Here is a 24,332-nt window from a genome sequence, read left to right on the forward strand (position 1 = left end):
AGGAGGACGGGAACCACACTTTCCCCAAAGAGGCGCTGCAGCTTGAATAAAAATGAGATGGTGGCGGTAAGAATGAGAGATTGGTGGGGAAAACAAAATCCCTCCAAAGCAAAGAAGGTTGTCAAATTCACCCACAAACCTCACAGCCAAGCTTTGGTTGGATTCCTTGGGAATCAGTAGCTTTCCCAGTCGCCTCAACTTTCTTACAACTTTGTTGTTCTTTCTCTTTTCAGATTGTCTTGATGACATTTCCAGCACATGAACCAGAATATCATGACCTCTTCCGGGGGCAGGGGACGGGGCTGCCTGCTCAGCCTTGGACTCTCAGCCCTTCAGGCAGTGATAAGTCATCCCTCTGACAAGAGGTGTCTGACTGGAGAGCCTACCCAGCTCCTGGGTGCTCGCCCCCCTTCCTTCCACCTCCCCAAATGGGTAGTGTGTCCCCTCTTCCCACACCTGCTCCCTGCACACTGCCACACTGTCCCCCAGCAGGCAGTGACTGCGGACTCTCCAGCCACGTTTCCAGGCTCGTCACAAGGCAGCCGGTGTTCAGGAGTAAGGAGAAGCAGACCACATGCAGGGAGACTAAGAATCTCAGGAGTCCTCTTGTCTGTCTGCTTCACTTTGCAGATGAGAAATGAGAGGCTTGCAGGCCCAAAGCCATACAACTCATTAGTGGCTGAGGCAAGAACGGGAGCTAGGTTTCCTGATGCTCTGGACCAGTCACTCCTTGATTCGTATTTTCTCTCCCTACATGTTCTTAGCAGAATGATGGATAGATATTTTAACACTTAGATTGCTTTACAAGACTTTGAACACCCAAGAAAATACTCAAGGGAAATGGAAGCTTGGATGTCATCTCTTCAGCGAAGCCCTCCGAGTCCTCCAACTTCAAGTATTTATTCTGGGAACTTCCTTAGCTCTTTATCTGTACCCTGAAGGGTACTCCACTTTTAAGAGGCCAGTATGCGAGCCTGATTCATCTGGGCCCAATATAGCTCCACACATTAAGAAAATTCACCAGTTCCCTTAATAAACCAAGTCCATTCCTTCAAGAGGAGAGAATCCTGACACAGGACTCAGGCCCTCATGGGGATCACGTGCAGAAATGCAGCCAGCACCAGCCAACCCAGACTCAACATTTTCTCGTTTCTTGTAGCACAGCAAGGGACCAGACTAAAACATTTCAACGAGGACTCCTCAGCAGCTCCGACCAGTGAGAAATAAAGAGTAACATGAGACCAGGTAAGAAGAGATGCACAAAGTTCAGGTCATTCAGTTTGACCCCTATGACACGCCTTCCTCAGAGCACTTGACCTGTTTCACGGAGTTCTGCGTCCAAGCTGTTTCTGCTCTGGGCTCGTTGACTCCCCTACAGCTGCAAACCCAGTGCTATGGTAGACCTTCCAGCCTGTTCCAAGCTCTGCACCCAGCCTCCCCGCCAGCCATTGCAAACACTGGGCATGTAGCAGGCGCTGAGTGAACACTGAGCCAGCACTGAGCCAGACTAAACTATGGTACGGTCACACAGGCAGAGGGGTCGTTGAGAGAGAACAGGCCATGGAAAATAATGAACAAGATGACGGCACCCTCCTTGAACCCAGGCCCTTCAAAGAATGCCTCCTCCCCCGGAACAGGAATGGCGTCGGTGTGAGAGCGAGCAGTCGGCAGCGCCCAGCTTGGCACTCACACTCCTGCAGCTACTTCGTCCTCCCGCGGCCATCAGCCAAAGACCTGGAGTGTGTCTATGCTGCAGGTGCCGGTGGGGAGGCATGAGGGCACAAGAAACTCTATATAACCTAAGAAGAGACAAGGACAAGCACTCGGATTTTTTCTTTTAATTATTTACCAGATAAAAAAGAAAAAATAGTGATTGTTTCTTTTCACCCCCAACATTTCAGTTTACCGAGGTCAAGTAGGAGAGAAATTGAACAGTAATTTGTGCTCCTGGCCTGGAGCAAATTCTTTCCCTCGGCTCTGCAGCACCTCGAGGAGGGACAGGGCAAAGGGCTCCAGGCAGAAATACTTGTACTGTGGCAGCAGAGTGGCAGTGGGCTATCCTCCTTTCTTCTCCCTGTTGCCAGAACATTCAGACCCTCCTGTCTGCCCCCTGCCCCCGCCCCAGCGTACCATCCTCCCCAGGCGAGACAGGGCGTCAGGAGGCAGGTCAGGTGTGGTGCAGGACGGGGGAAGCGCACAGCAGACATGGCGGAAGGCCCCAATCTTCTGCTTCTATTGCACATCCTGGCTCAGATCCCCTGCCCTGAGCAATGGGCTACAAAGTGAAATGCTTCTGAAGTTCAAACCAAGAACCTGTTGTTGTGTGCCAGGCTCAAGAAGGGGAGGTGTGTGGTTGTGTGGCTTGTTCTGATACACATATTTAAGTTATATGTTAAGTTATTCCATGATGGGGGCAAGGCAAATATTGTGCCTTGTTAACAAAAATCTGGAGTTTGGACTCCCGGGGCCCTACAGTCACCTGGGCTTCTCCCCCTTAGTTCAAAAGACTCAGAATAACTCTCCAGTCCGAAGATCTTCTGCGTAAGATGGAAGAGGCAGCAGCGTCCACCAACTACACAAGCCCCCTCACCAGCTGTTGTGACTCTGACACTCAGGGGTGACCTCTTTTTCTGAACACCTGGAGAATCTGGCCAGTGACCCCACAGAACAACCTTTCACACTGTACGTTCCTCCATAAAATGGCAGCTGTTTGATTCTCCTTCCTCAAATTACCAATGAAAACAGAGTAGGACTGGAACAAGTCGTTTACTTGACCTTACAGACAGAATAAAGTCCTTGGGAAAAAGCAGTGGGGTGGGGAGAAGGGACTGGTTTTGATTTGGCAAAGCTGCAACTCTTTCACCTTCACTGGCTGGAACAAAGCTGGCGGGTGAAGACAAACCTAACTGAGCCAATGGCAAGAACTGCAGGCTATGAGAGACGACAGGTCAAACACGGAACCGTATAAATTGTGGCACTATAAAGATGAGAAGGCAGGTCCATGACACCAGCTGGGAGCATGCCTTGCTAGCATGCTTCCAGAAATGACATCTGTCCTGTGGTGAGTGGTAGCATCCAAGATAAATCAGAGTAGCTCTCCTTCCTCCTCTTCCCAACAAATTCTGAGAGTTTCTCATTTAAATAACTATGTACACACACACACAAGCCTGGTCTCTCTTTTACACGAGGGTCCTTCACTTGAGGGTCCTAGAATGGCTTTAGAGAGTCGGTTCCAATTGCCTTTTTGGAGATTTACTGCTTGGGACCAAACCTGTAAGGAGAAGAAATGACTGAATTCCACAGCACGCAGACCTAAAGGTACTGAAAAGCATCCCAGTGTTTAAGGGGTCGAGTCTTCACATAAATAATGAGCCCGCAACTCCCTCACAGGATTTGGTACCCTGGCAAATTGAGTACCGGGGCTGGAACTCACCAACCCTATGCCTGGCTACTGTCAACCAGAGGGCCCCATGCCCACCGGCAACCCTGGGAGTATAGTTCCATACCTCCCTCTGATAAGGACAGTTTCTCAAGTTCAGCTTCAAGTTCAGCATCCGAGATCCTAGGGTTAGGCACACTGTTGGTATAAAATGTCTCAGGGGGGTTTTCAGGCAGATCCAAAGGTTCTTTGGTGGTATCCCGAAGAAGGATGTCCAATTCCTTCTCCAGTTCCTCACTGTCAAAATCTGGAAAGAAAAGATGGCATGAGGACATATAAAGTCCAGGGAGCAAATGCATTCATGAGCCAAGGACTGAAGATGGCATAATTCAGCTCAGCTTTACCAAAGATGTCCAGGCCTCCTTGTAGGTCAGAAAAATCGTATGAGTCGGGAGGCAGAGGGCAACTCCAAGCAAATACTCTTTTCCCACACACAGAGCTAAGTCATCGAGGGGATATATTCTGCTAACACCACAGAACTGACCCTGCTTCCCCTTGCCCTTAAAGGAGGATCTTCCAGTCGGAAGTCTAGTGAGTCAAGGTCGCTGCAGCCCAGAGAGGTTAACGGTACAGTCTACCAAGGCGGGTGAGCCCCAGAGAGGAGAGCCCTGCCTGCACTAGGAGAAGTAGATCTATGATCCCACCCATCACAGCACAAGGAAGGGCAGGCCTCTTAGGGAGGAAGGACGAAAAGAACTGTCTTGTCCACTCACCTAAGCCATTGGTCACCCCACCAGCCAGAGTCTGAGAAACTTCATCCTGGGTGTCACACAGCTGTAAGAGAAAAGCACCAAGCCCTGAACACGGAGTGGCACCTCTGAGGGTCTCGGCCTTTCGGGCTCAATGTTCAGGGTTACCAAGTCATGCTGCCCTGTCTGAGAATCAAGACAATCTTCCTCGAGTGCCCAAGGGAAAGAGTCCAGTTTGGGAAAAGAGGAAGTGCTGCAAAGTCACACCTGCCCTTAATAACGTCCTTCTGTAGCTCTTCCTCCCTGGCCCCTTCCTATACCTCTTGGATCTGATCCACAAGGCTCTCTGCCTTCTCCACTGTGACATCCTTCATGGAGAGTTTTAGTGCTCCTACCCCGGCCTGATAGGCATTGAAAACCTAAAAAGAAAGCAAAGTTATCAGTGCAAATGAAGAACACTGGGCAAAATACATACCAATATCGTGTCATCTCCGAATGATAACTCTGGGGTTTTTTTTAACTGCCCGCACTTGATTCATCCCATGTTCACCGAGGCCAAAACTTCCCAACAGGAGAAGCAAACTCCCAACCCGATCCTGAAAAAAACCCAGGCCTCCTCCAAACAGCACAGCCACAGTGCAGGGACTGAGGAGGGTATGCCGGCGAGAAGGCCCAGATACTGGAGCAAAGGGGCGGTGGCTACCATCTGGTCTGTCTGTGAGGCATAGATCCGGTCCAGGATGCCTTGAACAGTGTCCAGCTTGGCATGCAGGGCCTCGATGCGCTTCTCTGTCCGTTGCTTGGCCTTGAGAGACCTCAGTGCCTAGGGGGGCATGGAGACTTGGTCAGGTGGGCCAGAGGGCCAGAGGAAACAAGGCTTTCTCAGTGGTAAGACCACCCCAGGCCTTCTCCTCCTCTCTCATTTGTAAAGCAAGCTGTGGTACCCAGACCACCTGCAGATGTTTCCCCTCGTGTCCCAAGCTCTTCCCCGAACTGCTGGGGCACCACCACCCACTGCCAGCCCAAGGCACAGGTACACAACTGGAGGGGAAGAGGGAAAACTCACCAGCTGCTTCTTTCCTGCTCGGCATGCCCGGCGGGCTTCTTCTTTACACCTACCAAACACAGGGGACAGATCAAGATGACTGTGGCATAGGATGGCAGTGTCCTGAAGAGTCCCCGAGAGTCCCACTTAATTAAGGTAATTTCAAATCTAAAAATCAAATCAATTCTACCCAATGGCCAGAAAAACAATGCCCAAGAGCCCACTGGCAAACTCCCGCAGCAAGCTGAGATATAAACTTGAACATATGCATGTGAGAAAGGCAAACTGGCCAAGGATAAGCTGTTTCAGCCTCCAGGGAAGGAGAACATGCCAACAAGGCACCTTAACAACAGAGTCCCATTTCAGGAGCCAAGAGATAAGGAATCAATTCTTAACACCAACAATGGCATTGGACATATTCCCTGGCTTTCCCACAATGTTGGGTCTCTCTCACTGTAAGGAGGAGTGGGCATTTTAATTCAATGTCCATATACCCTATGTTTCGGAGAAGTGTTCATGTACCTTTAGCAGGGATGTCTTCACCATCTAAGGGGAACAGCAGGAATCCCTCAGAAAGAGACTGGACGGCAGACACTTGCCTTGTTCACTACGGTATTCCTAACTCCCTAAGACAAGGCCTGGCTCGACAGACACTGGTTAAAAGGATGCTGGCACAGAGGACGATAAACATAACGCTAACAGATGTAATCTTGGGGGGGAAGAATTAAAATTCATTTTTTTTCCTTTGTGACAGTCTTGTTTTTGCAAGATTGCTGCACTGAGCAGTTAGTACTCTGTAATTAGTAAAATTAAAAAAAAAAAAAAACAACAAAAAAATTTTTTTTTTCTTTGAAAAAAGCCCACAGACACCAATGCTTTGCTGGCTGTGAGGGCCAGCCAGGGTGGGGGTTGGAGGGTGCTCAGCTCAGGGGTAGTTACCTCTCTGCTTCCTGGGACAAGGACTCCACTTTGCGCGAGAGCAGCTGTTCACTCTGCATCAGCTGGTATACCCCAACATCTACGTCGTTGACAGGAGAGACCTTGGCATGTGGCCCTCGGGCAAACTTCACAATCTGAGGGACAGGGACAAATTACTGGGGCCCCTACCACAAATGCTGAGAAATCCCCAGGCAGGAATGCCGGCGGGCACGTCAGTATGTACTTAATAAGCCATCGGGGAGCCAGTGAATGAACGGCTGGACTTCCGTACCTTTTCCCCATTCTGCTCGAGAACTGTGACTCTCTTCTCTTTCTGCAGCTGCAGCAACACCAAGTAGAAGGTCCTCTCGTCTGGACAGGAGCCCGCACAGAGGGTGCTCAGCTCTGACAGGGCCACCACAGGATGGGAGGAGAGAGGGGAGTTCTGATACAGACGATACACCTCCTCAGCCTTCTCCTGCAGGGGAAGCAAATGTGCTTACACGCCTGGCCACCGCCCACAGAGCCCTGTGAGCCCTGACCCCATGTTTCCAAACCAGGATCACGCAAGACAAGAGTAGGGAGCACTGGCCATGCCGCCCCTAAAGTAGCAGCTTTGGACAAGGAAAAAGAAACTCGAACTTTTTCTAGAACTTTCTAGCTTTCTTCTCTAAACCTCAGAGGGAAGTCTGGTATATACAGATGAAAGGAGGGAGATGATATGTATATTGGGAGCCAGCTCTGTGCTTGCATGTCCATGTGGGACTTTATGTTTCTGGGTCTCCCAGCCCAGGGGAAGGAGGAGGAGCCCAAGGTGGTGTGGTGGCACAACTGTGACCGAGAGCTGAGGCCTGGTTCTCAGCTCTGCCTATGCGGCCCTGGACCAGTCAGTCGCACCGGTCCTCAGCATCCCTCTCACAAACTGAAGAAGGTGGAGATGACATCCAAATTCCCTTCCAATGCCGGTCTCTCCATTTTTATGCCAACTGGCAATAATGCAAACAAGAACATTACTGAGTCTATAAAGAGTCTCAAGAGAGAAGTATGTGACAACGAAGTGGGATAGGGCTTTTGTGAAGAGCCTAATGTAAGTTTCAAGAAACAATGCCACTGTGTTCTTCCTAGATGGAAATTACTCTCTCAGTCTTCTACAAATAAGAAATACTTACTGAGGTATGTACAGAGTGCTGTGAAAGTCTGCGGAAGGAACAGCCAGGAGTTCAGAGATTGCTTGGCGGCGGGGGGGGGACAAATGGTTGTTGAGCAGAATTCCGAAGGGTTGAGTAAGTTCCCACGTGAAGTAAATGGGAATGGTATCTCAGGAAGGGGGATGGTCATGAGCAATGGCACAGAGTATGAGTCAGTACGGTGTTTATGGATGTGGACAGGAAGGGGAGAGAGAGCAGGAGCATTTCTCTCTCATACAAGCTCGAGTGTCTTCTTTCCTGTCCTGTCTCTGCAGATGGTGGGTAGTCGTGGAAGGGAAAGGCCAAGGCTGGATTAACAGAGATCTAGCTAACAAGCGGGAAAGGACGGATTGTAGGAGCTAGGCTTAGAGGCAGGGAAACCATTTATGAAAGAGACTAGTAGGGACTGAATGGGGGCAGTGGTGATAGGGACAGAGAAGGGATGGGTTCAAGAAAAATCCAGAAGATAAAACAGGCAGTCCCTAGTAACTGGGCATGGGGTGGAAGGAGAAAGAGGAGTCCAGGATGACTCTTGGGTTCTGGCTTGAGTGACCAGGTGGATGTGATGCTATTAATTAACAGCAAGGACACAGAAGGAAAAGCATATTCTATAGGAAAGACAAACATTCCATTTTGAGCATGTTGTTTGGGATGCCTCAGGTACATCCAAGAAGCTACATACAGCAGATAACTGGATATAAAATCTGAAGCTCAAAGGAGACACCAGGATAGAATATATAACTCTGAAAGTCCTCAAGCATGCAGAAGGTAACTCAAATCCCAAGTGTAAATGAGTTACCCAAGGAAACTCAGAGAACAAAGTAATAAGCTGAAGGAAGACCCATGTTTAAGAGACGAAGGAACTCACAAAAGAGACCCAGAGCACCACTTAGGGAGAGCCAAGGAGAACCCACAGTGTAATGACCATAAAATCAAAGAAGTGGAAAATTAAGAGGTGAGTGGTCAATAGCGTCAAAGGCAACAGATGAGTCTAATACGATAGAGACTAAAGTTTTCACTTGATTTATCTGCCTTGTCAGATAATAATACTTACTATAAAGCTACTGTAGTAAGAACAGTGTGGTGTCCACACCAACAGATGAATGGCAAACAATATTAATAAACAATGTTGGGGCGCCCGGGTGGCTCAGTCGGTTGAGTGTCCGACTTTTGATTTCTGCTCAGGTCATGATCTCAGGGTCCTGAGATTGAGTACCGCATCAGGCTCCATGCTCAGCATGAGTTTCTTTCCCTCTGTCCCTCCTGCCATTCGTGTGGGCTCTCTCTCTTAAAGAGAAAAATAAATCTTAAAAAAAAAAAAAAAAAAAGATGCTAAGACAATTGCCTATCTGTTTGGGAAAAAATCGTTTTTCCTTACCAGATATACAAAAACAATGCCAAATTACTGAAATTTAAATTGAGAAAATCTTTTTTTAGAAAAGATTATTTATTTATTTTTGAGAGAGAGAAAGAGAGAGAGAGAGCACGAGCAGGGGGCTGGGGGGAGGGGCAGAGGGAGAGGGAGAAGCAAACTCTCCGCTGAGCAGGCAGCCCGATGTGGGGTTCGATCCCAGGACCCTGAGATCATGACCTGAGCCAAAGGCAGATGCTTAACCGACTGAGCCACCCAGGCGCCCTGAGAAAATATTTTTTAACATTTTTTTATTAACATTTTTTTGTTAAGATTTTATTTATTTGAGAGAAAGATGGAGTGGGGGGAGGGGCAGAGGGAAAGAGAGAATCTTAAGCAGACTCCCCACAGAGCGCAGAGCCCAACGCAGGGCTTAATCTCATGACTCTGAGATCACAACCTGAGTCGAAATCAGGAGTTGGATGCTTAACCAACTGAACCACCCAGGAGCCCATGAGAAAATATTTTAAAAATCTAATTAACCTTGAAGTGGAGGATGCCTTTGTAAGCAAGAACAGAAATTCAGTAGCCATAAAGGAAAATTTTCAGAGATCTGACTATAGAAACATGGAAACTTCTCTATGGTAAAAGACATCATAAATAAAAATAAAAAGCAAAAAAGAGACCAGAAAACAATATTTACATCCCTAACACTAAATATATATATATCTACCCCTAATACATTAAAAAAACTCCTAATTATAAAGGACAAACGCTCCAATATAAAAACAAGCAAAAGATATAAACAGGCAACGCACAGAAGGGGATTTGTAAATGGACAGCAGACGGGAAAGGCTGCTCAAATCCCAAATAGGAAGCATCATTTTTGTTCATCGTATTGGCAAAATTTAAAAGACTCATGTTATCCAGTGCTGGCAAGGATGTGGGGAGACTGAACACTTTAATGAACGTGTGAATTAGTACAAACTTCTGAAAAGTAATTTGGCAATTTCTGTACATATGCATTTCTAGAAATCAACTCCCTAAAAATAAAAATAGAAGTACACAGATGTATACATAAGGCTGTCAAAGAAGTATTTTTTTTTTTTTGTAATAGAGAAATTGGAATGACTTAAACGTCCAACTCTGTGGTAACTATTGCTAAAATTGTGGTGTATCTATAGATTATTATGCAGCCATCCGAAAGAATGAAGTAGATCTATATTATGTAGGGGCCTAGAAAGATGCTCATAACATACTGAAGCATAAAAAAAAAAAGGCAGGTTGCTGACCAATAGGTAAAGTAAGATTCTCTTTCTGGAAAAAATGGAGTGTGTGTGCATGCATATTTTTGTATGTATGTGTACATTCATGTATTTATTCAACAAATGTTTACTGACTCTCTATTATGTAGCAGGCACTGTTCCCAGAGTCCCAGAGCCAATGGAACTTCTCCCTTCTGGTAGGAGAGACAGATTATAAATCAGTAAACAAGCAAATAATATTTTCAGAAAGCATTAAATGCTAACAACAAAATAAAACAGAAAGCAACATACAACGATGTGGGACAAGGTCAATAAGAAAATACATGAAGACCCGAGCATGCATGTGTGTGCACACATGAACAGAAAGGAATGCACCCAAAGAGATGGAAATGGGATGAACAGAAAGGAAACGTTCATTTCTTTGTATAATTATTTTAAATAGCAAGACTTAGGGGCAATTTTTACTTTTTTGTATTTTTTCAAATAAAATAAAAAAGTTATTGGCTTTCTGTGTCTAGACTTGGGAAAATCAATTTACCTCAGAAGTAGGCTTTATTTTATAAAAATATCCAGATAAGACTCTTCAGTTTCACACAGGGAAACAAAGTTCCATCTCAGGAGAAAACAGTGAAGTCACCATATATTTGAAAGCAGATGTAACAGAATGAGCTTGAGTGTTAAGCGCTCTGTTTCGTGATGTAAACTGGGTATAGATTGAACAGTACCAGGCTAATGCAGAGAGAGATTTATTTTTCTACTTAAATAAGATTAAACTACCCTGCAGTTAAAAATTATTTTTGGTTCTTGGAAGATCTATGTTATTATTATTTTTTTAAAAGATTTTATTTATTTATTTGACAGAAAGAAAGAGAGTACAAGTAGGCAGAGAGGCAGGCAGTGGAAGAGGGAGAAGCAGGCTCTCTGCCGAGCAGGGAGCCCAATGTGGGGCTTGATCCCAGGACCCTGGGATTATGACCTGAGCCAAAGGCAGCTGCTTAACCGACTGAGCCACCCAGGTGCCCCAAGATCTATGTTGTTAATTCCATTTTCACCCCCATCTCCGCCTTTGCTCTCAAAAGACTATGAATCCAAAACCACATCTGTGGGGATAAATAAGTCTACCTCCCTTTGTTCCAGGTTGGAAAACACTTGAGGTAAAAGACGGCAAAGACGAATGGAACTTGGCCCAGAACCACACAAACCATCCTGTAGTTGCTGCATGGCCTTGGCTACGTCCTGGAGGTCAGGGCACTGGGTGCGAGGACAATCATGTGGGTGGGGGAAGGGAAAGAGCCCTTCCCTTGAAGCAGACACATGCTGCTCAAATCGTGAGGGACAGGGAGAGGTGGTAGATTTTGGAGACCTCCACCTCAATCTCAGGTAGAGAGGGTTGGGGGTCTGTCAAGGTGAAAAGAAACTGGAGCTTCTGTTGGGATAAGGGATGAAGATGCTGAGCTGGCTCCAGCTGTGTGGAAGCCTCTGGGGCTATGCAAAGGTCCTGAGGTTGGGCTGGGTCTGTGAGTTTCAAAAATAAGTACTATCTATGGTATACTTCTGCTACCTGGTGTTCAGTCAATTTTGTAAACAGGTACACACAGAGCAGTTTTGGTGGAGTGGTGGAGTTGAAGCAGCTGTGCACTGCGTTAAAGAGCACTGGAAGGTCAGCAAGTGGTAACAACAAAGCTTGGTCAAGAAGGAGAGAAACAGAGCACTAACAAGACAGTGGCCAGGTCCCACAAAGGAGTCATTCTGTGATGGGAAAAACTTGAGAGGGCTTAGAGGGTGAGGAAAGAAAGCACCAAGCGAGGGAGATGCAATATATAGATCAAGAGGGACAGCAGGGTAGAGACAGACTCAAGAGCCTGTGTGGAAGAGAAGACAGACACCTCATCCTCTGACCCTGGGGAGAAATAAAGGCTCAGAAAGAAGATGTTACACTGGATGTAGACGGACAGAAAACCAAAGGCCTGACTTAGACAATTCTAAGTCAATGAAATGTCAGCAGTCGTGGAGGTGGTGTATGGAAGGCATGTGTCAGCAGTCATGGAGGTGGTGTATGGAAGGCATGTGTCAGCAGTCATGGAGATGGTGTATGGAAGGCATGTGTCAGCAGTCATGGAGGTGGTGTATGGAAGGCATGTGTGAGGGAGCTGGGAAAGGACAAGAAACTGGGCTGTGAGAAATGGCTGTGAGGGCCCTCCTAGAGCTGGGCACTGTGAAAGGGACCCCGGTCTTGGTGACAGGGTGATTCTCTCTAGCAGGGATGGCAGACTGTGGGACTGATCTACGGCAGGGGATGTGCTGGTGTCTCGGGTGGCCCGAGGGAGCTGCATAGAAGCTGGGTGCATGCTCTAGGCTGGCTAGGGAAGGCAGGCCAGGAGGAAGCTGACTGACCGGGACAGCATGAAGGGACCAAGGACCTGGTGGCCTCTTCAGTGGAACTAAAACCATCAGTAAGCTGGAAGGGGAGAGGGTTACAGTCACAGAGGAGGAAATCTGAACCTGGTCTGCTGATTTAAGAGAAGGCAAAGCTGAAGTCACAAGGTCCTCGGAAATCCTGAGAAATTCTTACCAGGAAACTACAGAAGGCAAAGAATTTTCTAAACTTTAGCTTATCACTAATATCTACAACTACAAAAAGTAATCAACTGTATGTTATAGACAATTCCAAGACGGAGGATCACCTTTGAAACGTACAATCCAACTAACAACTAAATAATGCTACAAAAGGTCAGATAAACTCAGTTATCAACTCTGTCACCATGCAAAAAGGATGTTCTTTTTCTAAGGATACACACAGGAATGTGGAGGATCCTGTCATCACCGCAGATGATATCCAGACCTCTCCCTTCTGAGCACCCACCTTAAGCAGCTCCACAGCTACAAGCACCTCCTCGGCAGGAACTTTATTATCCCCTAGCATGTTGGAAAGAGTCCACTTGAGGGGCTTCAGCAGGAAGACTCCAACCCCCCAGGAGATCCAGCTGCTGTCTACACTGGCCATGAAGTCTGACTCCCGCTGCAGCTCCCCTCGACTGCAGGCAAAGAAAGAAAAAGGCATATAGTAGGCTTAATGCAGTGTCCCATTCCAGTCCCCACCTTCCCCTAAGAGACAAATTTGATCATCATCATCATTAACACCATTTCTTAGGCACCTACTCTGTGCCAGCTCTTATGAGCAGCACTGTTTATGCTCCAGCCGAAAGCCTCACGACAACTCTGTGAGATGGATATTGTTGCTGGCATGTTAGTGAATGAGAAAATTGAAGGACTGAGGTGAGAGAGGCCAAATCTAAACTATAACTTGGCTCCAAAATGCAAGCTCTCCACTAAGGCTGCAAAGCCTACCTTGAGACTTCCTTTTACAAATGCAGCTCAATATGATAAAATGAAAATAACAATAATGGGTCACTGTTAATGCAAGACCTAAGGAAATATATAAAGATGGTCGGAGAAGAGGTTTTCTGCTATTCCTAAGCTAGGGTGGAGATAGGACAGAAACACTTTTACGGTACTGGTAAGAAGCAGCTATGCTTACTGAATGCCTACCATGGACTAATCACTATGCTAAGGGCTATGTAAGGAATATGTTTCAAATCCTCACGATAAACCTAAGGACAATTATCATCATCATTTTATAGTTGGTCAAACTGCAGCTTAAAGAGGGGCATATAATTTAGCAAGTGGCAGTGCCAGGATTTGAACCCAGACCATTTGGCCTTCAACTTGGTGCAGTACACTTTCTCAGAAACAGTAAGTTTCAGAAACGGCTTGTCCCATCAGTGTCAGCCAATGGAAAGGTACTTAAGGGCGCCCTCTTAATCAGGAAGAGCAGCAAACTCAAAGCAGCACATCAAAGTTGACTTTCTGCATTCACTGAAGGACGTACTATGCTAGCTAGGTTCCTCTCAGCATATGTACAATGGGATCTGCAAATGCTTTAGAATCAGGAGACTAGGGGGTCCAGTCCTGGCATTACCTCTTACTAGCTGTGTCACCTCGAGTAAGTTGCTTGATCTCAGTCTCAGTCCTCTCTTGTGTCTGCTGAGGATAATTCTATCATCTCTCCCTCAGGACTGCTGAGGAGGTCAGACGAATGGTGTATGCAAAGTACCTGCATACTATTAAGATGCGGTACATCTGTTAGATGCATATCCATGCTACCGCCTCAGGTACCTCCAAAACCCTGCACCTGTCGCACAAGTAACACCTACAGAACCTTCTCAGAGCACCAAGGTACCCAGTAAAGCCCTCAACCTGCTTCATGTCCTCTGCTTCAACCAGCCTGTGGCAAGGACAAGCCAAGACAGGCCAGACACATGACCTGCGCTGGGGGCTGCTGGCAAGATCCCCACAGGCGTCTTCCCCACGAGTGCCCTCTTCTTAGTCCTGACATTCCTTAGTTCGATAAATCCTATCTCGCAGACCTTCTGTGCCAGGGTAATTCAAATTTGGAAGCCCCTACGAAAGAACTACACAACGGGATTCCAAGCCTGACAAGTCATTGTCACCTCTGCCAGGCGGGTTTCTCCTCCCGCCGTCTGAATCTAATCTAATCGGACAATCCTGGCCCCGCAATTTGCCCGATGCCCCGTCTCCCTCTCCTTCCACACCCCTAACCCTGCCTCCTTCCTGTCCTCCTGGGCGTACTGAACACAGATCCGCTCCTGCGGTCCAGACCCTGGGCCGGGCGCGGTACCCTCAGGGAGCCACCCCGCCCCCTGGCCCGGGCCCGCCCTCACCGTAGTAGGTCCTGCAGCACGGTGGCCAGCCCCAGCGGGACACTGCCCTTGCGCTGAAAGGCCTCCTGCAAGTCCCGCAGACGCAGGCGTACCACCCCCTGGCGGCGGCTGTGGCTCAGCACCAACGGAGCCCAGAAGCCCATCTTGCTGTCCCAGTCGGTGCTGTTCACCTCGCGACTCCTTTTGAAGGCGGAGAACAAGAAAGACATGCGTTCCTCATCCTCCTCCCACTCGGGGGGCAGTAGGCCCGCCGGGTCTCCCCCGGCCGGGGCCTCGGCCTCCCGCTCCGGGGACCACATCGGAACCCCAGCGCCGCCAAGGCTCCGAACACAACCCCGGCCCTGGTTCCCTTCCGCCCTAGTTCCCTCCCGGCTTCCGTTCCTTGACCACCTCCTCCTCTGTCATTACGTCATCGCCACCCCCAGCGTGAAATAAGTCCCGCGCCTTCTTCAGCGCATGCTTCTCTCCGCCCTCCCTGCGCCAGGAGGCGGGATGATGACCCTATTTTCTGAGAGACTCAAAGCGCTTGCGCCGACACCTCCTCCTGCAGTCTTTGTGCGGCAAGTGGGGCTTCGCGCGTGCGCGGCGGGTAGGTGAACGTCCCGCCCCCTCAAGGATCATAGAGTTTGGCGACGCATTATAGAGAGGCTAATGCTTAGGCCCCTCAATTGTGGAGGTTTCCGAGTGTGGGACTGTAGAGTCCCGCTGAGGGGCGCCAGAGGCGCCAGTAACGCTGGTGAGTCACTGCACGGCTCCTCCGCCAGCCTCTACTTCCGACCCTTAAACTTCCAAGATAGCTTCCTTTTACGGTAATGTCAGCGGATAAACAACCGTCGGCCACTCAAGCTCTGTGACTGAACACACTACTTTTGAAAGATATATAAGCTTCTACTGTTCTTGCTTCTCACCTTCATCCCTGGAGTGCCCCTCGTTTCCTTCTCAGTGTCAGTATCCTGCTGATCCTCAAGATGGAGCTCAATTCTAATCTTCGTTGAAATCTTCCCCAACTGTCCTGACTCACCGTTGATCTCTTTCCTGGACTGCATAGTTAGCATTTACTATTCTGTATCCTGGTCCCTAGTTCCCTCAGGGCAGGTGCAATAGCTTAGATATGATGCTATGATACATGGTGGTGCTGAAGAAATAGTTCATAAACTGAAAGGTGTACAGCTTGACCCCTGCCCTTCTAATAACTTAGAATCTTGTTGGAATGAATGAGAGCTCACCTATATAAGATTCTTACAAAAAATCTTTTTGGCAATGAACATGTCCAGTGTGTTAAGAATAAATTGGTTTTCTTTTTAACTGAACGATTTAAAACATGAAAGGAGTTTCCTGTTTAAAGGAACTGGGTAACGATCACCAGAGTTGAGTATGAATCTGGCCTCTGCCACTCACTGGCTGTATGACCTTGGCCAAGTAGCTAACCTTTGTATTTGAAGGAAATGTTATGATGTATGTAAAATACCTAGCACATAGTATAGTAGGTGTTACTGATGTACGATTGATGTTAGGGTTTGAAGCCAAGGGCCAATAAAGAATTCTTGAGACGTCATTGGTGCAGAAAGGTGGTTTAATTATAGCACAAGGACAGGATCCATTGGCAGAAGGAGCTGCGCTGGGGTCCTAAAGAGTGGCCGATTGTATACTTGCAAATTGGGAAGGGGCTTAGGGACAGAACAAACCTCCAAGGTATTTTGGAAACAAGGTTTCTAGGGCCCTGAGGGGGCTAGCTCTTGTTAGGGAAGGTCTTTATCGCTGTTTAGTAAACACTCAGTCAGGAGACCCTTCAGATGTATATCAGTGGGCCATATGTTTGGAGGGGGGAGGAGTTAGAGATAAAGGGAGCTTCCAAAGGAATTTTTATATGTTAAAAGAACACCTACAGGGTCCTGGGGGTCCAGCTAAGATTGAATTTTGCTCTTAGCAAAGGGTCCACATTGAGGCAGTTGAGTCTGTAGAGGAGTGTCACTGCCTGTTTCAAGGACTTGTCAATGGGCTGTAAAGAGTAAGGAAATTTAATAATTTTTCTTCTGCCTTTGTTTCCCACATCATTCTCACCGAGTGGCAGAATGTTTAGTCGTGGGAACTCAGTTGTAAGGAAGAATTTTAATAAGCATTTTGAAGAATGAGAAGGGATATGATTGGCTATATAAATGAATGTGTCAACTGATGTTGATGTATTGCATTCCTTCAAGCATTTTCAGGTCAATATCCCATTTGATACTTACGACAACTGACAAAAAGTCTCTCCTTGACCACACTCCAGATATGTTTCTCTGAACCCTCTTCTTGATAGACCTGTCAACATTGGCCTATAAAGACCTGAACAAATGCTACCATAGTTTCTAACAGCTCAAGACCACATCTCTAAGATGACCTTAGGCCCCCTTAAAGTGCTGTCCCAGAAAACTCAAGGTTGTCAAAAAATTTTACTGTCTGTTCCAGCCAACATCTGAAGATGGGGCCCCTGTCTCCCAGCGTCTGTGGGCGAGGAAGACGCTAATTTCTACAAGTCAGTTAGCAAACCCAGATGCGTTTCACAGGGACCACCTCCCTTTCCAGCTTTTTGTAATTTATCACTGCCCTGACTCTACTGAGACCCCCTCACTCTCCTGCCTCTTCCCTTATTATCACTTTGAAAAGCCTAGTCACCTCTGTCTGTATAAAGGAGTTAAAATTGCACTGGATGCTTTCCCTATTGTAATAGTATATTACTGATTAAAATCTATCCTTACCACTTTAACTATTGCCCAGTGTTACCCTAGGAAGCACATTTCTGCCATGCTAGCATATTCAATAAAATGGCTGGTTGGTTTGTGTCATGGGAGAGACCAGGTTGTTTTCTCAGCTAGGTCTCTGAGTCTAAGTCAAAATAATTGTGCTCCTAAGCATTTTCAGGAGAGCAAAGTTGTGTACCTGTGGCCACCTGCACTGAAAGTACCACTTGGTTCCTGACACCTCTAAGCAGAGGGTTCTCCACCTCCACCTTTTGGAAACTGGGGAGCTACTGGGAGTAGTGGAGAACAGAAAGAAAAGCGCTGCTGATCCTCAGAGGGGCAACTGGGGATATGACAACCTCTTTCTCATCTCAGGGCCTCCACCTGCTACACTCTTCCTCTACTCTGAATGACTGGCTCCTTTTCATCTTTTAGGTCACAGCTTAAAAGTCACTTCCTACCTAACATAACACCCTTGGCATTTTAGAATGGATGGATCAGTTTGACAACACCTGCTGATTCATCTGAACATCACAGAAAGACAACCAGACATTACATATCTCCTGAAGTAATGTGACAGCAAGTATACAAAGCCACTGGGAAGTATTTTTTGTCAAAAAAAATTGAACCTGAAAGTGATCAAGCTACTAGATCTAAATACTAGCTCATGGAAGTTAAAAAATCAGAAGGTAGAGGTATATGTTAAATGAACACTGAGGTTGCAATTAGCAAAATCCAGACTGGAGACCCCTACCAGCTAATGACCGTGTTTCCTCAACAAATAATGGTAACAAAGACCCTTTTATTGCACAATGTTATTGATCTAATTTGGATCCAATTTGCATGAATAGTTAGAAAAATTCATCAATGATAACTAGATACTTTCAATATTAACTGGATATTTGATGATATTTAGCAAATTACTTTGAGCAAAATAATATGGGGGTTATGTTTTATTAAAAGCATTTATATTTTGAAGATATATCTGAAGTATAAGTATGAGTGAAACCATATGAAATCTGTGGCAGGAGATTGGATGGGAGAGAGTAGGGATGTGTCAATGAGTCTAAATTTCATACTCAATGAGTCTAAATTTCAAACTCTGTACCCAGCACAGAGCCAGGCACTTAGATATCATTTAATTTTTTTTTTTGAAGATCTTATTTATGGGAGAGCGAAAGAACATGATGGGGGGGAGGACAGAAGGAGAAGCAGACTCCCTGCTGAGCAGGGACCCTGGGATCATGATCTGAGCCGAAGGCAGACACTTAACTGAGCCACCCAGGTGCCCTCATTTAATTTTTTTTAAATGAATAAATAAATGACTGAGACCTGCATCCTGAGTGCAGGTTTCATCTCAGTAAATAGCTGCATGACCTCAGGCAAGCAGGTTTTCTTTCAGATTCCTTCTCTGTCAATTAAATGTTCTACACTATGATCTTAAGGATTTTTTTTCTAGTGCCCACTTTCTGATTCTAAATGTAATATCTACTGTAGGTGTGAGTGATTGCAGGAGCTCTTTAGTACTGGGGAGTCTGAAGAACAAGAACAACCATATCATCTCATGGCAATGATATTTATTTCCCCAATATGTTTTTGATCAGACACCTGAGCAGCCTCACTCCTGGGATAATGTGCGAACATTGCAGAGGCTTCAAACACTGAATCACCTCTATAAAGCTGCACAGTGCTCCACATCACCTCTCCTGCTGGTTTGGAGATGCCTCATTATTTTTGTAGAAATATGCATGCCCTCTTATATTTTCCAGTTATTTCTAGTTCTTATCTCTTGAATTCACAGCCTTCAGGACTTGGCTAAAGGAGGAATAAAAAATACATTATTCATAATCTATAAAATGTATAGAAGGAGAAGCCAGGCTTGTTACTATTCTGTTCAGGCACCACTGTTCTAGAAGCCTTTCTTGATCTCTTTCTTTCCTCTTCCTTCTTTCCGGCTCCACACTGGATTGGGTGTCTTTTCTTATCTTTCTATACATGTGTACTTCTCTATTATTTCACGTCCCACATTGTTGTCTGAGTTTCCATTTCTGTGCCTGTCTCTCTAACTTGGTTAAGTGCCTTGCTGGCAGGGACGATGTTCTTAATTTTGTTTGTTTCTAGCAGACTGTGTACACATCTATAAGGACTCAGTTTGTTGTATGAATAAATGGATGAATTTAATCAAACCATGAGTTTGAAGAAACAATGAAGAAACAATATCATGAAGGCCTATCCTTTATATCATAAGAACGTTTATCCAAATATAATGTACGAGTACAATAATCAAACCTTTTATTTATCTGAATGACTTATTATTTCTTAACTGGTTTGAGCTGAAATTCCTCTAAATTTAATTGCCTACATACTCAGACAGACTGGTTAGAACAATTACAGCTGTGGGAACTCCTCTGGCTTCTCTCTTCAAAGAATGCGAATCACTAGAGGTTGTTGCTATCTACCCATTCATAACTATGATCTTCTAGCATGCCTCAGTAACCATTTATGGAAGTGTTCAATTTTACTCCAAATAATTTATCACTTTGTAAGCTCACTGTCTTCTCTTCCACTTTTCCCTTTTATTTTTTTAATCAAAAATCTTTTAAGTTTTTATATTAATTCCAGTTAGGTAATGCACAGTGTTATATTAGTTTCAGATGTATAATACAGTGATTCAACATTTACATCCAACACCCAGTGCTCATCACAAGTGCACTTCTTAATCCCCAACCCCTATCTCACCCATCCCCTCACCCACTCCCCTCTGATAACCATCACTTTGTTCTCTATAGTTAGAGTCTATTTATATAGAGTCTATATTTATATAGAGAGTCTTTCTCTTTTTTCTCTTTGCTCCTTTGTTTTGTTTCTTAAATTCCACATATGAGTGAAATCATATGGTGTTTCTCTTTCTCTGACTGCCTGATTTTGCTTAAATTATACTCTCTAGTTCCATCCATGTCATTGCAAATTACAAGATTTCATTCTTCTTTATGGCTGAGTAATATTCCATTGTCTATATATAGCACATCTTCTTTATCCATCATCCATTGATGGACACTTGGGCTGCTTACATATCTTGGCTATTGTAAATAATGCTACTGTAAACATAGGGGTGCATGTATCCCTTTGAATTAATGTTTTTGTATCCTTTGGGTAAATACCTCGTAGAGTGATTGCTGGATCATAGGGTAGTTTCTATTTTTAACTTTTTGAAGAACATCCATACTGTTTTCCACAGTGGCAGTACCAGTTTGCATTCCCACCAGCAGTGCACAAGGGTTTCTTTTTCTCCAAATCCTCGCCAACACTTGTTGTTTCTTGTGTTGTTGATTTTAGCCATGCTGACAGGTGTGAGGTGTTATCACATTGTGGTTTTGATTTGTATTTCCCTGATGATAAGTGATGTTGAGCATCTTTTTATGTGTCTGTTGGCCATCTGGATGTCTTCTTTGGAGAAATGTCTGTTCATGTCTTCTGCCCATTTTTTTTGTTTTTTTTATTATTATTCATTTGAGACACAGAGATAGAGAGAGAGGGAGAGAGCATGAGCAGGGGGAGAAGCAGAGGGAGAGGGAGAAGCAGACTCCCTGCTGAGCAGGGAGCCTGTAGCGGGACTCAATCCAGGACCCTGGGACCATGACCTGAACCAAAGGCAGATGCTTAACCATCTGAGCCACCCAGGTGCCCGTCTTCTGCCCATTTTTAATTGGATTATTTTTGGGGGGGGTGTTGAGTTATATGAGTTCTTTATATATTTTGGATACTAACCCTTTACCAGATATGTCATTGGCAAATATCTTATCCATTCTGTAGACTACCTTTTAGTTTTGTTGATTGTTTCCTTTGCTGTGAAGAAATTTTTTATTCTGATGTAGTCCCATAGTTCATTTTTGCTTTTGTTTCCCTGGCCTCAGGAGATATGTCTAGTAAGAAGTTACTATGGCCAGTATCCAAAGTTACTGTATGTGTTCTCTTCCAGGATTTTAATGGTTTCAGGTCTCACATTGAGGTCTTTAATCCATTTTGAATTTACTTTTGTGTATGGTGTAAGAAAGTGGTCCAGTTTCATTCTTCTGCATGTTGCTGTCCAGTTTTCCCAACACCAATTGTTGAAGAGACTGTCTTATGCCCACTGCATATTCTTTCCTGCTTTGTCAAAGATTAATTGACCATGTAATTATGGGTTTATTTTGGGGTTTTATTTTTTTTTAAGATTTATTTATTTATTTGAAGGGGTGGTAGGGGAAGAGGGAGAGAATCTTCAAGCAGTCTCCCTGCTGAGCATGGAGACTGACGTGGGTTCGATCCCATGACCCATGAGATCATGACCTGAGCTGAAACCAAGAGTCAGATGCTTACTCAACTGAGCCACCCAAGCGCCCTTATTTTTGTGTTTTTTATTCTATTCTATAAATATTCTATTTTTTCTATTCTATTTTTATTCTATTCTATTCTATTTTTGTGCTAGTACCTCTTTTGATTACTACAGTTTGTAATATAACTTGAAGTCCAGAATTGTGATGCCTCCAGCATTTCTTTTCAAGATTGCTTTGACTATTTGGGGTCTTTTGTGTTTCCATACAGATTTTAGGATTATTTGTTCTAGATCTGTGAAAAATGCTGTTGGTATTTTGATAAGGATTGCATTAAATGTGTAGATTGCTTTGGATAGTATAGACATTTTGACAATATTTGTTCTTCCAATCCATGAGCATGGAATGTCTTTCCATTCCTTCATGTCATTTTCAATTTCTTTCACCAGTGTTTAATAGTTTTCAGAGTACAGGTCTTTCACCTCTTTGGTTATTTTTAGGTATCCTATTTTTGGTGCAATTGTAAATGGGATAGTTTTCTTGATTTCTCTTTCTGCTGCTTCATTATTGGTGTATAGAAATGCAACAGAAGATTTCTGTACATTGAAAATCTTGCAACTTTACTGAATTTGTTTATCAGTTCTAGCAATTTTTTGGTGGAGTCTTTTGGGTTTTCTTTTTTTTTTTTTTCATTCATGTATTTATTCCACAATCAAAATAAATCGTAATTTAAAGCCATAACATTTTGAAAAGGTAAAGGAGACTTTGTGTCACAGCGGCATTAATAAAACAACACTGGTCTAAAGTGCAACACTAAACAGGTGTTTTCTGCTCCTGAGGTGGAATAAATACATAACAATTACACTTAAAATTTCACGAAAGATCTGGGAGGAGGCAAGTAGCCCTTGGAAATAAACTGTCCAATGAACAGAGGCAGGCTGCAGATAACTTTTCTTAACATTTTACTGCAAGAAGGAAAAACCCCCAAGGTGTCTACTAGCGCAAACCCCCGTTTCATGCTCCTGGCCTTGGTTCTTCCTTCCTTCCTTAATCACAACCAAATCCAGAAAGGCCTCTGCACCCCATGCTCAAAAACACCACTGTGAGTCCCCAAGGACCTCAGCACAGACTGTTGTCAATGAGTCTGTATGCAACCTTCCTCCAGAACCTCCAGGGAAATCAGGAGCCTAAAGAGCAGCAGCGTCTCTTTAAACAATGGTTTTAGCTGTCCAATGAGCTCTGATGGACCATGTGCATTTCATAAACAAACCAAAATAGTGCCTTAGTATCTTCCTATTTCTCTGGGAAAACTTAAGTAAACCATTCAAGTAAAAAAGAAAAATGTTTACAGAGCAGTGAAAAATGAAAATTCAAAGGGTTTATGCCAAAAAGCAAACCAGTCCTCTGCAGCCTAATTCATTTGTTTCTGGGCCGCGAAGCCGTGTAGAGAGCAATTAGGCAGTAGATGTTCCCCCCCAGCGTCAGCGCCATGGTGGTCCGGTAAAGCATTTGGTCAGGCAGGCCTCGTTTCAGGTGGATAGGCACACCGTCGGATTTCTGGAAAAACTTCTGTAGCTCAGGAACTTTGTTTTTCCCAGCATAATCATATACAGCAAAATCAGAACTCAGTTTAGTTGGTCTGGCAAATATGATAGGCGGTGCTTCTGTGGAAACCACAGGCCTTAATCCCTGCGGGCTATAGGCGTCAGAAGCCCATGTTCCAGTCAACTTCTGCGTGAAGCCACTAAACTTGTAATACATGACGCCCGGTGTCCGGCTTCCAGCAGCCGCTACCTGCGCGACTGCCCCAGAGCTTGGGTTTTCTATATACAGCATGTCATCTGCAAATAGTGAGGGTTTTACTTCTTTCTTACTGATTTGGATGCCTTTTGTTTCTTTTTGTTGTCTGATTGCTATGGTTAGGACTTCCAGTACTATGTTGAATGGAAGTGGTGAGAGTAGACATCCTTGTCTTGTTCCTAACTGTAGAGGAAAAGCTCTCAGTTTTTCCTCATTGAGGATGATGTTAGCTGTGGGTTTTTCATATACAGCCTTTATTATGATGAGGTATGTTCCCTCTAAACCCACTTTGTTGAGGGTTTTTACTATGAATGGATGTTGTACTTTGTCAAATGCTTTTTCTGGGTCTATTTAAATGATCATTCTCTTATTGATGTGATTATCATGGTGATTAATTTGTGAATATTGAACCATCCTTGCAACCCATAAATAAATCCCACTTGATCGTGGTGAATGATTTTTTTTAAATGTATTGTTGGGGGCGCCTGGGTGGCTCAGTTGGTTAAATGCCTGCCTTCGGCTCAGGTCATGATCCTGGAGTCCCGGGATCGAGTCCCACATCGGGCTCCCTGCTTAGCGGGGAGTCTGCTTCTCCCTCTGATGCTTCCCACTCTTGTGCTCTCTCTCTCTCATTCTCTCTCTCAAATAAATAAAATCTTTTAAAAAAATAAAACGTATTGTTGGATTTGGTTTGCTAGTATTTTGTTGAGGATTTTTGTGGTTCTCTTTTTCTAGGAATTTATCCACTTCTAGGTTGTCCAATTTGTTGGCATCTAGTTTTTCACAATATTCTCTTATAATTGTTTGTATTTCTGTATTTTTAGAATTTCTCTTCTGTCATTTGCAGCTATTTATTTTATTTT

The 24,332-nt window shown here is 44.9% G+C and overlaps 2 protein-coding genes across 2 annotated transcripts; both read right to left on the reverse strand.

Annotated features, from left to right (window-relative positions):
* Positions 1-1,823: 1,823 nt before the first annotated feature.
* CHMP7 (charged multivesicular body protein 7) lies at positions 1,824-15,012 on the reverse strand. Its single transcript, XM_027600414.1, has 10 exons — positions 14,637-15,012; positions 12,758-12,929; positions 6,384-6,569; positions 6,113-6,246; positions 5,195-5,243; positions 4,832-4,951; positions 4,449-4,547; positions 4,153-4,213; positions 3,507-3,686; positions 1,824-3,271 (listed from the first exon to the last, which is right to left on the reverse strand). Exons 1-10 carry the CDS (start codon positions 14,933-14,935, stop codon positions 3,219-3,221), a joined length of 1,353 nt encoding a protein of 450 aa, XP_027456215.1. The 5' UTR covers positions 14,936-15,012; the 3' UTR covers positions 1,824-3,218.
* A 7,900-nt stretch (positions 15,013-22,912) lies between these two features.
* LOC113925227 (cytochrome c oxidase subunit 7A-related protein, mitochondrial-like) lies at positions 22,913-23,441 on the reverse strand. The gene has a single exon (XM_035726296.1). The coding sequence runs from the start codon at positions 23,428-23,430 to the stop codon at positions 23,086-23,088; it is 345 nt and encodes a 114-aa protein (XP_035582189.1). The 5' UTR covers positions 23,431-23,441; the 3' UTR covers positions 22,913-23,085.
* Between the last annotated feature and the right edge of the window lie 891 nt (positions 23,442-24,332).

The sequence above is a fragment of the Zalophus californianus genome, chromosome 2, assembly GCF_009762305.2.
Source record: "Zalophus californianus isolate mZalCal1 chromosome 2, mZalCal1.pri.v2, whole genome shotgun sequence".
NCBI lineage: Eukaryota > Metazoa > Chordata > Mammalia > Carnivora > Otariidae > Zalophus > Zalophus californianus.

Coding starts and splice junctions, on each gene's coding strand:
- CHMP7 (XM_027600414.1), bottom strand. CDS start 14,935: ATGTGGTCCCCGGAGCGGGAGGCCGAGGCCCCGGCCGGGGGAGACCCG. Junction 6,570..12,757: donor TAGCTGTGGAGCTGCTTAAG/GTGGGTGCTCAG, acceptor CTTCCCCTGCAG/GAGAAGGCTGAGGAGGTGTA. Junction 4,548..4,831: donor CCTCACAGACAGACCAGATG/GTAGCCACCGCC, acceptor CTTTCTTTTTAG/GTTTTCAATGCCTATCAGGC.
- LOC113925227 (XM_035726296.1), bottom strand. CDS start 23,430: ATGTATTACAAGTTTAGTGGCTTCACGCAGAAGTTGACTGGAACATGG.